This window comes from Stigmatopora nigra, chromosome 2 (assembly GCF_051989575.1).
Source record: "Stigmatopora nigra isolate UIUO_SnigA chromosome 2, RoL_Snig_1.1, whole genome shotgun sequence".
Lineage (NCBI taxonomy): Eukaryota > Metazoa > Chordata > Actinopteri > Syngnathiformes > Syngnathidae > Stigmatopora > Stigmatopora nigra.
The window spans coordinates 14,446,781-14,462,156 of record NC_135509.1 but is presented as its reverse complement, the minus strand read 5'-3'; the positions used below and the strand labels follow the sequence as shown (position 1 = coordinate 14,462,156).

The following is a 15,376-nucleotide window of genomic DNA, read 5'->3' as shown; positions in this document are numbered from 1 at the left end:
TCAATTAGCATATCCAAATTTTTAACAGTCCTTTTCATACATTTCCTTAATATAAGTAAGGGGTACATATAGGTGCTGGTTCAATCCCTGTATTCGTAGTGACAACCAATATTATCTTTGAGTGTTCAAATACAATAGATGTAACAATGGCTGCATTTCTTAGCCAGTCAACAGACTTCTAAAACCAAGAAAATGGTAGCAAAATTAGTATTTTGTTGATTCTTGGTGCTGTGTTGATAAATTTCTTGGATCACCACACATGCAATACACACATTCATATTTTTTGGCATTTTGTGCTTTGAGGAAGAGGAGTGTCTTTCCCCTGCTGTTTGTGCGCAACCATTGGATGAGAGGTTGCCATGGAAACCTGGGTCACATGCGTGGGTTTCCTGTATAGCCATCATCATCATCATCATCAGAAGACGACGACGATGCTCCTGCTAGTGATGAATCTCGTAGCCAAGAGGCATTTTCATGAGCAAAAAGCGCACATTTGACACGATATCCAAGGACTTTTCTTCTAATCCATTCTAGTTCACCCCCACCCTTGTCTTTATTCTCCTCATTTTCGCACGCGCGCACGCCCCAGGAATGAGTATAGAAATCCCCGCGGGCCTGACGGAGCTGTTGCAGAGCTTTACCGTGGAAGTGCTGAGGACCCAACCTGGGGATCTTCTCGACTTCGCCCTGCAGTACTTCACCCGCCTCAAGGACCGAGAACGGAGCCGTAGTCGCCGGGCGCCACTCGGCCGAGACGGGGATGAAGATGACGGGGAGCCGCCGCCACCGTCGCTCTCGAAGCACGGACAGGCAAGGACTCCTAGCGGAGTAGGAGGAGGAGGAGGAGGAGGAAAGGCAGTGAATTTTCTCGACGAGGCCATGCAGATCGACTCTGAGAACGGAGGAGAAGAAGATGACGATGAAGACGATGATGATTTTCAAGGTATATATACCTGCTTTTAGATAGATGTTACCGTATTGCATGGAATGCTGTACCACCAGGATGCTCTCAAATGATTCAGCCATTAACATGACTTCTGCTCCAACACCTCTTTTTTAGTAGGCCTCGCGTGATGTGGGCCTGCAGGCTCCATGCATGCATGGATGATGTTGGACAATGATGCAGAACACATACACAAAATGCTCAGATCTTTTTGCTAAAGGCTCGTGTATATGTTAGTGGAATTTGTATTTGCCTTGAGATTTTGGTTGCTTTGTCAGTTTAGTGTAGAATGGCATGATGGGGAGGATGTAGCATAGCAATCTTAGCTCATTGGACCATGCAACCTATTTGCTCTGCAAAAAAGGACACGTACAGAAATGACAATGTATGGAATAGATCTTTACTCATAATGTTTAATAGCCTATTTTTTAACTTAGTTTGTGTCAAAATTTGGGCTGTATTGTCTGGCTAACCTTTTCTTTAGGGGGTATTTTTATTTAAGTGCCTTTTTTAATTCGTGGAATCTGACTTTCTTGCTTTATAGCTAGTATGGAATTTTAAAAAAAATGTTTTAAATGTGGCTTAATTTTTGAAGGAGGCCCTTTTAGTTATTTGTTTTGTGTTTATTTCCACTACTTTACTATATATTTTTACATAGTTTATTTGATTTTATGTCAGTTCTCCCTAAGTATACAAATCATTCATAATGACTATTTTGCTCTAATTTGATCACGTAAAGCTCATAGTTTAATTTATATATATATTTCTTTATACAAATGAAGCTGCAGGAGAGCATCCTAATATGTATTAGAGACAGGTGTGAGTTATATATTAGTACATTTGCACAAACCACAGTCATAAATATACTGTTCAGATAATATCTCATTGAAACAGCTCAAATTTGCCTTATAAAGGCTTTTGTGCATGATGTTGTGTGTCATTGAAATGCAATTGAAAGAGGTCCACATATTTGAAAGCACGTTGTCCTCATTGAGGTTTCTCTGCTCTGCTGAATATTCCAAATGAGGCCAAGCTTAAAAAAAGCTCACTGTGGACGTCATTACAGTGCAAGGAAAGCCCCAGATTGACTTAAATATGCATTGTGTTTGATTTTTTGCAGCGCCCATCATAAACAGATTCATCAGAAGAGCATCAGGTGAGTTACAATGGCAAGTCTCTCCACCTTAGGTTTTTATACAATCATGACATTTTGAAATCCCAATATTTTGGTTTGTCTTCAGCTCAAACCTTTCCAAATCCTTCTTGCAAAGAAATATGAATACTCTTGTGGTTCCTCAAGAAGGAAGCTTAATTTGCTTCATAACCACATTGCATTATCCCATAAAATGATATATATTTTTTTTTCATTCTTGGCATTACAGTCAAGCTACATAACATGATTGTTTTTGGGATGCAAAAGTAAAAACAACAACAAAAACTGATCTAAAATATCTCAGGTTTTGTGCTAACCAACTTCTTATCCACCTTGCAAAGCTGCAGGCTTTAAAACATAAAGTAATCATTTCAACCTAAATAAATCATTCATCTATTCATTTTCTGCACCACTTATCCTCACAAATGTTGTGAGGGGTGCTGAAGCCAATCCCAGCCAACTATGGGATACCTTAAATTGGAGTAAAGTAAATATATTTCCGTTTTGTTGTCCAGTTTGTGCTGAAGCCTTCAATCCTGATGAAGATGATGAAGATAAAGAGCAAAGGGTAAGTGCCTATTTATTCATCAACTTACTATTTAGTTTATTATATCAATCCCTGCCTTTATTTTCTTGTTTGTGCAATGGGACAAACTAAAATGACATCACCTTATCCAGTCAAATGAGAGGAAAAAACATTTTTCCCCATCATCATTGTGATTTCATACTTTGATACATTGCTGTCTATTCCCTATTTTTATTTATCTAATTATTGTGGGGGCTTTGTGATTATTTTTTTTGGTATTAAGCATTTTATTGTGATCTTTTTTGTATTTTTTATTTTCATCCGATCAACATCCTAAATTGCTCAGTTTTAAAACTAGTATAACTTGCTTGTGTAGCTCTTTTAAATTTAATGGGGGGATACATTTTATTATTTTATTTATTCATTAATTAAAATGTATTCTCACCACAGTTTAATTAATTACCACATATATTAAATGCACAGGTTGCACATCCCAAAACAGACGAGCAGCGACAGAGACTACAGGAAGCGTGTCGAGACATTCTTCTTTTCAAGAATTTGGATTCTGTGAGTACATTTCAGGAAATTTGATTCAAAACACAGACATACAAGAGTGACAAATGACAAATTTGCATGGTAAAAAAAGTTACGAAAGTAGTGCCGACTAAAGGATTTAAAGTAACGGTCATTCAATGTAGATAGTCATTGCAGAATCTATTCATTCATTCATTCATCTTCCATACTGGCCATCCCCGAAAGGGTTGCGGGGGTTGCTGGAGCCTAACCCAGCTGTCTTCGGGCTAAAGGGAGACTACAGCCTAGACGGGTCGCCAGTCAGTCGTAGGACACACAAAGTGACAAACGACCATCCACACCGCCAGAATGTATTAGAAAATGCTTACCATCAGTTAATGTAAAACCTTTTTTTTATGTTTTTTTTATCCCCATATAGGAAGAAATGTCTCAAGTGTTGGACGCCATGTTTGAGAAGTTTTGCATAGACGGGGAACATGTGATTGACCAGGATGACGATGGGGACAACTTCTATGTGATTGAAAGGTAATATCACACGACCCCAATCATGGCTACACACAGGAATTTGATGTCTATTGCCATCAATGACCCTGAACCTGCAGCCAATCCTTCCATTTTAAATGAATACAATCTCCATCACCGTCGCTGGTACATTGTATAATCAAACATATTCGATATTCTCTTTCCCTGGACACTTGTATATGGCTTTGTCCTTGTCCCTTTTTAGGGGTACATTCAGCATTTCTGTCAAAGTGGACGGCGCCGACAAGCTGGTGGGTTGCTACGACAACCGTGGCAGCTTTGGAGAACTGGCACTAATGTACAACACGCCCAGAGCAGCTACCATCATCGCCACCTTGCCTGGAGCCCTCTGGTGCCTTGTGAGTTGCATTTTATACTTTGATTTAGAAGTTTAATACATTCCCTGACTAAACCTGTGAAAAGGTTTGGTTGTATTATCACTGGTGTGTCTGAAATTCCCTCAAATTTGGGCTTGTCTGCTATAAAAATAATTGAACAAGGATTTGTAAGTCAAAATAACACTTTATGGAAAATTGATACATTTTATTGCCCTGAATTTGACTTTAAAAGCATTGCAGTGTAGTCAGCATAGTCTTCAGGGAAATTAACAACTAAGTTAATTTATAGACTGAAAAAGATACTGCAAACACTTTTGACAACAACTAAAAATGTGTTTGTGTCAGGATCGTCTAACGTTTCGAAGGATCATTGTGAAGAACAATGCCAAAAAGAGGAAGATGTACGAGGCATTCATTGAAACTCTCCCACTTCTCACATCACTGGAGGTCTTTTCTTTTTGTTAAATTTTAGTATTAAGCCCGCTGACATTGAGAAGTATGACTTTTTGAAAAAATAATTGTCTATCCGCAGCTTTCCGAGAGGATGAAGGTGGTGGATGTGATATCTACTAGAGTGTACTGTGACACGCAAAAGATTATTGGACAGGTGAGATATGTTGCTTTTATTTTTATCCAAAAATTAGTTCATCACCATGTTGGGGGTTTCCATCAATTTGATAATTTTAACCGGCAATTAATTAAAATATCCAAATCATGGGGTACTGGAGCCTATCCAAGTGAACTTTGGGTGAACAGATCCCACTTGCCCATCTGTAGTACATTAAACATGTAATAAAAATTCTAAATATGATCATATTCTTTTGTTGATAGGGGGAATTGGCTGATTGTTTTTACATTGTGGAGTCTGGCCAAGTTAGGATCACGATAAAAAGGAGCAGGGTAAGTTTTGCTTTCTGAAGTAAAATTTGGAATCTTTTTAATATAATATTGTATTTCTATAATATTGTGACTTCATATTAACGTAATACAGCTTGAATTTCATTAAAAAATGAATTTTCAACATATAAACAAAAAAAAAAACACAATTTTATTGAGAATAACATTTATTTCTTGTCATAACAGTGACTAAAAATTATGATTTAGTATATATTATATATAATACTAGGCTACAGACATGCCAGTCATCCTTATGTTTAAACCTCCCCTGGACCTAACATTTTGAGGTTTGTTTTATTGTGTCATGCACTTTTGGCTTCCCAGACGAAAAACGGGCAGGACGAAGAGGAAGTGGAAATCGCCACGTGCTCCCGAGGCCAGTATTTCGGGGAGTTGGCGCTCGTCACAAACAAGCCAAGGGCTGCTTCCGCCTATGCTGTAGGGAGCGTCAAATGCCTGGGTAAATATCCAAGATATAGTCAAATAATAGGATGCCCTTATTATAACGTCAATTAAAATGCAAAATGCATAAACACTTAAATATTTGAAAGATAGCTTTCCCATTGAAATGAATGAAAATGGCATGACTAGTACTGTACTAAGTACAGTGAGTGTTGATTAGATGATGAAGGAAACTACTGCAACAAATCTACAAAAATATTCTAATGTTTCAAAGAGTAAAACGATTCAATGAAGTTGCACAGATGTGTGTTGTAATAGTCTACATTTGGTGCATTTTGTGTTCAAATACACTGCACTTACTGCACTGTGATCTTGATTATAAGTTTTTAGCCCACTATGGTGGTTCCCATTATTCGGTATTATGAAACTAGCAGAACAACTGAAAAATGTGGTTAGAATAAATAAATAACATGTATTTATTTGTTTTAGAAAAGCTGGTGTGAGTGGCAATAAACAGCCTCTTTTTTTAAAAGTATTGTTCACTATATACCAAACCGCTTCTTGTTTAAATTTGCTTCTACGGTGACAAAAATCAGGCAAAAAAAGAAAAACAGAAATTCATTTTATGGCCTATGATGTATTTATTTTTATACTTACTTATGAATGACATTTCTGTATCATTTCAATGTAGACATTTTTACTTAAGATCTGATTTGAGTAACAAAGCAAAATAAACCCAAAAGTGAAGTCATGATGTAGGGCTTTATATTTGTCATAACATATTTTCATCTTTCTGTCAGTGATGGATGTGAAAGCCTTTGAGCGTCTTCTGGGCCCATGCATGGACATCATGAAAAGGAACATTGCTAACTATGAGGAGCAACTTCTGATGCTGTTTGAGGGTCGCACGGAGATCGAGCAGCAGTGCGCGTGACCCTGCTCGTCAGACTGATGGGTATTCTGCATCCCCCTTGTATCCTCTAAAAAAAGAAAAAGAAAATTAAGAAAAAAACATTTCTTACAAGACGATCAAGGTGAGACTCTCGTGTTTGCAGTAAAGTAACGTATGCCAAAGCAGAGTTGCTCCAAGCTCCTTTTCTGTTCAATCGCCCTTTATGTGTAAACTTGACCTGTTTTTGTGTCCCATTTGTTTGAGCAGAGAAAGAAAGCGCTAGTTGGCAATTTTTGGGCTCAAACAGAATGTAGACTTGCTGGTATCTCGCCATTTTTCCTGGAGTACTTCCCTGTTAAATGGGCGTACCTGTTGGCCTACTACCTGAGATGGTGAAGCATTTTGCGGAATCAGGGGACACAGAGCTCAGGTGGGGCTTCCAATAAAAAAGTTACCACATGAAAAAAAGAAATTGAAAAGTAATACACGTGATTATGATAGGTTGTTTTACGTAGGTATGTCTTTGAACTCTTATAAAGATGACAGAGACTTAAAGCAATTTCTCAATTAGTATAGAAATACAGCAAACATCTTATGCAGCTAGTAAGTCATTCCATTTCTGGTTACCACACAGCTCACATTAAAGGTTTTATGTTAAAAAGTTAAGCCACACACACATATATTCATAAAATACAAACAGGACAATTCTAAGTAAAGGGCAACATTTGTTTTAGTGCAAATGGAATTTACCATGCTCCATTTTTGTTACTGTAATTGTCTTAATCCTATATTTTGTGTAGAGTATTTGTGTTTTTTTAATATACAGTCAACCATCATCTTATATTTACAGTATGTCCTGTTTTTCTTGACTGAAACCTTTACTGAGCATGAAGGTGATACAGTGATATCCATTTTGGTTACACTTTATTGCCAAAAAGTATGTTGATATTCACTAGCTGTGTATGATCTAAGGCAGTATTTCTACTAATTGCTTAAAGAAGCGTCCTTTATCTTTGAGTCTGATTAGCCTTATGTGACTCATTAACCCCATGATATAATCTTTTTATCACCATTCAAAAAATAAACATGATTAAAGTATCATATAAAAGTTGGACAGAGGGGGCTTTCTCACTCACCAAGTAATACACCCCCCCTTTCTCCTGCCTCTGCTTACAACCATTCTTTTGCTTAAGCAAACAAACAAAACCTTACAGATATTAGATAGTTTTTTTTAAGGACCTACCAACTCAGTGTTGTACAATTGAATAGTGAGTAAAGTTGCCCCACTATGGATATGATCACATATGGTAATAATGAATTTATTTGTTGTTTTTCAGTAAAATATAGGTAATACTCTTTTGTGTGTGCGTGTGTGTGTGTCAGTGAAGCATATTTGACAAGTATGCTTATGTCTACCTCGACCAACAACAAAAAAGTTTTTTAGGGATAGTTTTCAACAGGCAAGCCAATGAATCTAGATTGACTTAGTTAAGTCGTCAGGACATTGTTAGCTCAATATCAATTTAAGTAATTTGAAAAGAATCCTTTTTCCCCCCCATTACTTTTTCAGATACGTGTTTTTTTAAACATAAACCTGTGACACAAACCAATAATGATGACTGTATGTTTCACTTTTCATGTCAATAAAACCACTTTTGTAATTATTTGTGTATATTTGCCACCCAAGGACATTTGTTGACCAAATTTAAGAAAATTACTCTCAAAAAAATATTAAGAAATATTGATTCACAAAATTGTACTAAAATGAGCATAATTGTTACCCTTGTTGGAGCATGAATACAAAATAAAACTAATAACATTCTAGAGACAACATCCTAATAAACCTTCCAAAAATTGAATTGTATATTTTTGTCAAATATTTTATTTTTTTCTGTATATTATATAGTATTATATAGTATTTTTTCTGTGTATATATATATATATATATACACATAGATATAGTTAAAGGCATTGTTCATGTTTTTGCCAATCAGCTGTTTGTGGGCAGTACCAGGCGTGGACTTTCATCCAATCAGACGACGGTCAACAAAGTACAGCCTGCCCTTAATGTTTTTCTGAACATGAACATCCAATAGAATCACTGTATTAAAGACATGGAACATGCAGTTATCCAATCGAATGCCTTCGTTTCAGAACCTCCCCAAGCCCTCCAGTGAATACCAGAGTTTCTTGATGGCGACAGGTCTGGTAAGTGAGCGTTTTGATACTTTTTTTTCTCGCCCCTTGAAAAAATAAAGGTTAAAAGTGATTTTATTCGCAAGAAAAGCGTACAGTGTGTATTTTTATCACTATAGTCATAGATTAGCAAGGTTGTCAACCCGTTTTTGACCGTCGAACGGCAGGTTGACCGTCGATTTTCTTCTCTCCCCCTCTATCGCTCGTGTTGTTTTTGTCTCTGTCAGCGATCCAGATGTGGCCACTCCAGTCATTCAAATGTGTTGGATCGTCTTGAAATGTGGATACATGGTCATCGCGATGTCATTCATTAAAAACTGGGACTGAGAGAGGTTGCGTCATGCCTCAACTTGTTGACATTCTTTTGTTTACAGCGAAAATGCAGAAAAAATGAAAGACAACCCTACTTTTCTTCTGTACCATGATTTTGAAATGACCTTTTTGACAACAAAAATCAGTGATTATATTAATCAATACGTTATTAAAAGCGCGATAGGCGACTATTTAAACGGCACTTTGGCAGCTGTTTTTCGACAGGGCTGCGCAGTTGGGAATGAATGAGCTCTGTTACGCATGCGCGGAACCCTTACAAGTTTATAAACACGGCCTTCAATGCACACGGTCACGTGGCCATCCCTATCGCTTCACAGTGGCGACTAAGAGACAAAGAAATCCCCCCTCTGCATCACATTTATTGACGATCACACAATGACATCCAATTCAATCAAATGCTACGTTTGTGGTTCTATTGTTTAGATTATTACATTGCATTCCATGACATACTATTGCATATAGACTAGAGCGTCCACCCATAGGCCATAACATTAGGTACGCCTACACAAAGGGCTCAATACAAGGGCCTCACAGAAAAGAAAAGGTCCATGAAGTCCTAATCTTAAATGTTCGATTATGAAGTTTTATGTTTTCGATAATGCATTACACTCAAGTCAAGACACAAGTGATTTCTCTGATATATATATAATATATATATATATATTTTTTTTTTCCACCCAAAACCAGGTAATCTGATGATGCTGATGACAGGAGTTTTTGAGTGAGCACCCCCAATGTCCACAACTTAAGAGGATTCAACACACCATTGAGAAAATGGACGAGATGTACGATCCGCTTAAGTGCAATGAAGACCTGGCACCCTCACCTGGATGCAACATGGACTATGGTAACGGATACTTAAAATCAGATTTGTGCGTGCGACAAGTCGTGAGAAAAAAAAAAATATATGGGTTTGGCCACCTCAAATGCAAAATATATACATATGTTGTCCATACAGATGACATGCCAGAGCTGCAGGAAGTGGAAGAGGATCAGCGGTCCCCTGGCTTGTTCCAGGTGGGTGCCGGTGTGTCGCACCAGGAGGCAAGCGGCTCCGCCAACACCAACTGGCTCGCTGAGCTCGCAAACATTGCCACCAGTCCTCAGAGCCCGCTGCTCAAAGATTCCCCTTATAAGAGGTTTGCATTGTGTTCCTTTTATTTATTTAGTTTTTAGTCAAAAAACAGAATTTTAGTTAACACGGTTTATATGAAGCTTATGACATTATTCAATTCGGGGAGGTAGGATCATAAGGTGAAATTGTCGTATGGCAACCAATAGAAATTAGTGTGTGAGTGACTAGCACAGTCATACGCACACACACCGATGGAGATATAAAATTGTCTCTCATGAAACTCATAAATCAAGCACCTTGTGTCAAAAGACCCCGCTGTAATTAAATTTACTCAAAAGGGTTTGGCTTTTTTTGGCTCTCATCAGAATATACGTGTCCAGTTTACATAATTAGACATACACGATGATGTTTGAAGTCAGAAGTGGATAATCAGTTGGACTTCATGCCTTTGTTGTGGTCTTTTGTCCATTTGCAGATCCTCTCCAGTTCACATCTTTGGCAACAGCAACAGTTTACATTCCTACGCCCGTCCTCCTCTGGCCAGTAGTGCACCCAACCCCTCAAGAGGACACCTCCGGGAACGTAGGCGTGTCAGGGTAACAGATAATTCACACTTACCTAACTCCTCTTTAAAAAAAAAAAAGCCAAAGGGATTCATTCACGCCTTTTATCATTGTTGCCTTGCTGCAGGCCTGCAGTGAGTCCGAGTCTGGAGTTTTTTCCATGTCGTCGTCTTTTTCTGATGATGAAGACATGGCATGGTCCCATTCATGGCCCTCCACAGCCTGGCACTGCTTTCTGAAAGGTTAGTGATTTGTCACTCCCACCATACACCACAATACAAAAAGACACATCTTTCTTAAATAGTGACAGTGCCAAGGTAGCAAGCATCACATGACCCTACGCAGCAAAATAATTTATTCACTTTAAGTTTCGTATTCTGCTCATTATTTATCCATTTTCATCTGCCACATTAGTTTATCAATGGACTGTTTGTGCCATGTTCTATTTCTCTTTAAACAGTTTAATCATTTATTGATGTATGTGTGATTTTTTTTTCTCAATCTCTGTCATTCTAGGAACTCGCCTCCGTTTTCATCGCGGCCCAAACGTGGAGTGGCAGGAGGCTGATGAACTCGGAGATTCTGATGACGATTCTGATGATGATAGCATAATGCCATCCTGCTCTTCCTCAATTAAGGTTGTATGTACTCATGGCCAAAACCTCACTTTGTGTATTCCACTATATTTCTTTTCTGCAGGGCGACCACAAAGTGGCAGCAATCTACAGGCTAATTGAATTCATAAGGACAACCGTTTTCTATAGAAATTGTCATTTTATTATTGTTTTATCCATTAGTATGCTGCCAACTGCCCATATTAATTTGTATAACTTTCAAGGTTCTATTCATCTTTTGTCATGTTGTTTTTAGTCACAGTCTTAGTTAGGTTTGTCATATTTTCATAAGGGTGTGGCTTTTCTTTTTGAATTTTATAATGACATTTTTCTAACCTGTTATCTTTTTCCCACAACCCCAGCGGTTTGGCTCTCAGGGGCTAAAGCTCGTAAGTCACGAGGAGACACTGTCTTACGGCCAAGCAGTTCTGAAGCTGACCTTTGACCCTGGCTCACCTGATAACGGTCTCTTAACTGCCGAATGCCGTTTGGACCACCCTTTTTTTGTACAAAGTAAAGGTATGGGAAACTAATGGCTGATCTACCATTGGAGCTAAATTATCAAATGTGTGTTTTAATTATAATATTTTTCTGTGTGTGCTGACAGGTTGGGCCTCCTTTTATCCCAGCCTTACTGTGGTGCATCATGGAATTCCTTGCTACGAGATGCAGCTGGGCGATACGTGTCTGCCACCAAACCACCCAGATGCCATTAAATGTGACGATTCGGTTGTTTTTGATACATTTAGAAGGTACGTATCACCTACACACCAGTATTATTACGATATGTTGTGTACATAGGTCTAATCTAGTCCCAGGCAATATTTAAAAAAAAAAACACAATAAAAGATAACCATACCATGATAATTGATGGTGACTGGAGAATCACTTCGACCATTTGGTAAGTGCACTGAAAAGGAAGAAACTGCGTTTACCACAAACAATAGTTTTCATTAAAAGCCATATCAATTAATCAGCAAAAAGTCAAAACCCATAAATTGGTGAAATAATAATAATAAATGAATAATAAAAAAATATGTACTGTAGTATCTTTTTCATCTATGTCAGTGTCAGTTGTAAAAGGTAATTAATTGTCTTTGTCATTTCAATGTACTACCTTATAGATGCCACGAGGTGACACTAAAGCTGCGTATTGCAATGAATACAATGGCAATTTCAGTCACCATTATCACATTTTACAGTGGTATCACTTTATTTAAGTATGAATCGCTTTCACACACAGGGCCTGTTGAGTGATATAGCCGCCTGATGATTATAATAGTAAATAATAAAAGTTGGGTAGGATGTTTGAAATTTTACAAAAGTCAAAATTTGGCTCAACTATGACTCCCATTTGATAGCTACAGATGGCCAATGCAAAATTGTGTATTTGTGTCACAGTTATGACTTCACCCCGCTGGACTCGTCTGCCGTGTATGTGCTGAGCAGCATGGCTCGCCAGCGCCGGACCTCCCTCTCCAGCTGTGGCGGTGCTAGTCCGGACCGCGACAAATTGTGGCACTCGGGCTCCCTGCAGTCGGCGGGCGGCAAGTCGAGCAGGAGCCAATCCTCTGGGGGTAATGGTGGTGCTACACCCACAAAATGCAAGCGGCCAATGAACGCCTTCATGCTGTTTGCCAAAAAGTACCGAGTGGAGTACACGCAGATGTATCCGGGAAAAGACAACAGGTACACACTTTTATTTCCACTGATTCCATGTAATGAATAACTCAAAGCCTTCAGTCATTAATTAAGTTTACTAGTGCATCTTAATTTTTAGTTTTTTTTTTAAACATGATTTTAACATGGTACTATGGATGTGTATTAATGAATTAAGTACAATTATTTGAAAGAAAAACGACAAAACCTTTATTAACAGAGGATTTGTAATGGTGCAATACAACAACATTTTATTATTCCAAGCTGTGATTAGTAGTGGTTCACTAATGATGGTCAGTACATAAAAAATGCCATTTTCAACACTGTGTGAATTTTATTCTATATATACATGTTTATAGCTGGGATTGCAGACACTAACTTATGTGAAAATCTTGGCCCTGATTTCTCTCTAGAGCCATTAGTGTCATCCTGGGTGACAAGTGGAAGAAGATGAAGAGCGAGGAACGGCGCTTGTATACCACGGAGGCCAAAGCTTTGGCCGAAGAGCAGAAGCGTCTTAATCCTGACTGCTGGAAGCGCAAAAGGACCAACTCGGTAAGCATGGCCAAACAAAGGCCACCTTGATTTTGGAATGACCCGACAGAATTGTTCTCAGAGTTGGGAGTATATAACTTTTTTATGTTATGACTAAAAATTGAAATCATGGAATCAATGTTCCCTCCAATTTTCCGTTGGTCTGGGCAGAAAGACAACCTCCCTGAGTGCACTGATTACCAGTGTGTGCGACATCAACATGGCTCGTTATGGGCACATCAGTATCACACCTGCCATAAGCAGGTGCATGTCAATGTTCCCTCTAATTTTTCATGTAAAACATTCTGTAAAACACAAAAACAAGAGTGGACAGAGCTACTGCCACACCTGCCGCGTAAACGGCGCCATCATTGGGGTAAAAAATAGTTGGGATTTTATTTACTGCGCGGCATATGATTGCTGCTGTGCAGAGAAGACGAGAGTAGTGCGCAGCTTAGAGGGAACATTGCATGGAATGCATTGAACTCTCAAATAACAGTCCTACTGTTATGCACTATGCATGCAAGTGCATGCAAGAGTTTGACATTATGTCTTCTCACTTCAACAGGGTTCCCAACAGTCTTAAAAGGATCAATCCACGAAGACCTGCCGCTTGATGCCTTGTTTTCGTGATGATGCCGTCTTCACCGGCTTTTGTAACCAGAAGGAGAACAAGGATGAACTATAAAAAGCCAGCGTGCCGTGTAGTCACTAACTAAATGCATATATTTTCTTACTCTATCTCTCTCTCTCTCTCTAATGCAAAGGAGGTTGTATTCCTCTTTTGGCAGGAATAATCTCATTTTATTTCATACGCAAATTAGCCTGTGGTGCTACGTATGCTTGAGTATAGCAAAAGACAACACGTCTATTTATAATTGTCTACAAGAGGATCTATGGAGACATTTCTCATTCAACTGTTGATGATATTTTTCAGTATATTGCACAGAAATGGTAACCTTTTGATAATGTTTGATAAATTTCATCAAATCTCCCTGGAATCTGTAGCCGACTTTGTCTTAATAGACTTCCGCCATATGTTGATCCGTGATCAGTTTACACTTAAGTCACAGAGCACTTCAGGCATTTTCGCTGTCAGTGTTCATTCCTATTGCACTTTATATCTTGATATAAATATGTAACCATGAACTATACAGCCTTTTTATTCCAATGGAAATTTGTTTGTGTTTTATGCCGCGGTTTGGTAAACCAACCAGCCACTTTCTTGCTTTCAGGTCGCCAAAATGTTCATAATGTACAGGTTTCACAACCCTACATTGCACAGAATATCCTTGTGTATCATATTATAAATATTTTTTTTAAACTTGGATTGACTAGTGTGTGTTTTGTGCTCCCTGGAGTTGCTTTCATTGTCTTTTAGTCATTTTTGTTAGACATTTGGACCATTAGACACACTGCAGTGGGCAAATTATTTTTAAAAAGAATAATAATCCAGGAAAGCTTGGTGCTTTGAAGGCAATTGCACTTTGAAAGTGTTTTTTTTTCTTTTCAACTTGATGGCTTCAAGTGATAACTACTCAAGCTTTTAGGTGAAATCACCAAAAATGGAATATGTTTTTATTGGACATGTTTCCACATTATTTTTATAGGCAGATGAATAGCTGGAGGCTGTGATTCAAGCTAACGAATTATTTCCTTTCATATTTGTTGCCGTTATTGATGTGTTCTGACAATTAAAGTTTATTATAGGATTTGTCTGAAATGACAATACAAAAATGATCCTTTTCATTTATACATTTATTGTGTTCAGACTAAATAGGCAACCACAAGCTTCTGAAATTTAGTTTTTAAAAAAAAAAAGAAAGATACTCAGTATTTCTGCTAGTTTTTGCTTCATTTATTATTATTATGTAAACAATACTTGCTGGGGGGTTAGTCATTTCTAAAAAAATCCACCCAAATCTCTTGTTGTAGCCAAAATTATCCAGCAACTTCTCTTACAAATGCATCGTATAGTTCAGTAAAAAGTTCAGTTTGACTATGATCTGATCATTTTTGCAGTTGACAAATATAACTCCAGTTCACATTGCTAGAGGCAGAGGGCACAAGCACTTCAATTTTCGCATCAGTAAAGGATAACTTGAAATAAAACGAGGGCACTTGACAAGATTATGTGGCTTGGGAAATGATGATATGAATGCCACCCATCAGTCATTAACTTTGTCCCCAATCAA

At 38.0% G+C, this 15,376-nt stretch overlaps 2 protein-coding genes across 2 annotated transcripts; both read left to right on the top strand.

Annotated features, from left to right (window-relative positions):
• Nucleotides 1-420: 420 nt before the first annotated feature.
• LOC144210205 (cAMP-dependent protein kinase type II-beta regulatory subunit-like) lies at nucleotides 421-7,304 on the top strand. The gene is made up of 11 exons (XM_077736723.1): nucleotides 421-943; nucleotides 2,064-2,099; nucleotides 2,612-2,664; nucleotides 3,106-3,189; nucleotides 3,575-3,681; nucleotides 3,884-4,037; nucleotides 4,362-4,463; nucleotides 4,549-4,623; nucleotides 4,848-4,916; nucleotides 5,238-5,373; nucleotides 6,116-7,304. The coding sequence occupies exons 1-11, from the start codon at nucleotides 592-594 to the stop codon at nucleotides 6,247-6,249; spliced, it is 1,302 nt and encodes a 433-aa protein (XP_077592849.1). The 5' UTR covers nucleotides 421-591; the 3' UTR covers nucleotides 6,250-7,304.
• Nucleotides 7,305-8,355: 1,051 nt separating this feature from the next.
• On the top strand, nucleotides 8,356-14,511 carry LOC144215873 (HMG box-containing protein 1-like). Its single transcript, XM_077745067.1, has 11 exons — nucleotides 8,356-8,415; nucleotides 9,424-9,583; nucleotides 9,695-9,875; nucleotides 10,287-10,407; nucleotides 10,502-10,616; nucleotides 10,891-11,012; nucleotides 11,351-11,507; nucleotides 11,596-11,740; nucleotides 12,390-12,677; nucleotides 13,061-13,202; nucleotides 13,750-14,511. Exons 2-11 carry the CDS (start codon nucleotides 9,511-9,513, stop codon nucleotides 13,765-13,767), a joined length of 1,362 nt encoding a protein of 453 aa, XP_077601193.1. The 5' UTR covers nucleotides 8,356-8,415; nucleotides 9,424-9,510; the 3' UTR covers nucleotides 13,768-14,511.
• Nucleotides 14,512-15,376: the final 865 nt, after the last annotated feature.

Excerpts from the sequence above, each read along its gene's own strand:
- LOC144210205 (XM_077736723.1), top strand. The coding sequence starts at position 592 with ATGAGTATAGAAATCCCCGCGGGCCTGACGGAGCTGTTGCAGAGCTTT. Across the intron at positions 3,682-3,883 it reads AACTTCTATGTGATTGAAAG|GGGTACATTCAGCATTTCTG; the intron begins GTAATATCACAC and ends GTCCCTTTTTAG. Across the intron at positions 4,464-4,548 it reads CACTTCTCACATCACTGGAG|CTTTCCGAGAGGATGAAGGT; the intron begins GTCTTTTCTTTT and ends GTCTATCCGCAG.
- LOC144215873 (XM_077745067.1), top strand. The coding sequence starts at position 9,511 with ATGGACGAGATGTACGATCCGCTTAAGTGCAATGAAGACCTGGCACCC. Across the intron at positions 11,508-11,595 it reads TTTTTTTGTACAAAGTAAAG|GTTGGGCCTCCTTTTATCCC; the intron begins GTATGGGAAACT and ends GTGTGCTGACAG. Across the intron at positions 11,741-12,389 it reads GTTTTTGATACATTTAGAAG|TTATGACTTCACCCCGCTGG; the intron begins GTACGTATCACC and ends TTTGTGTCACAG.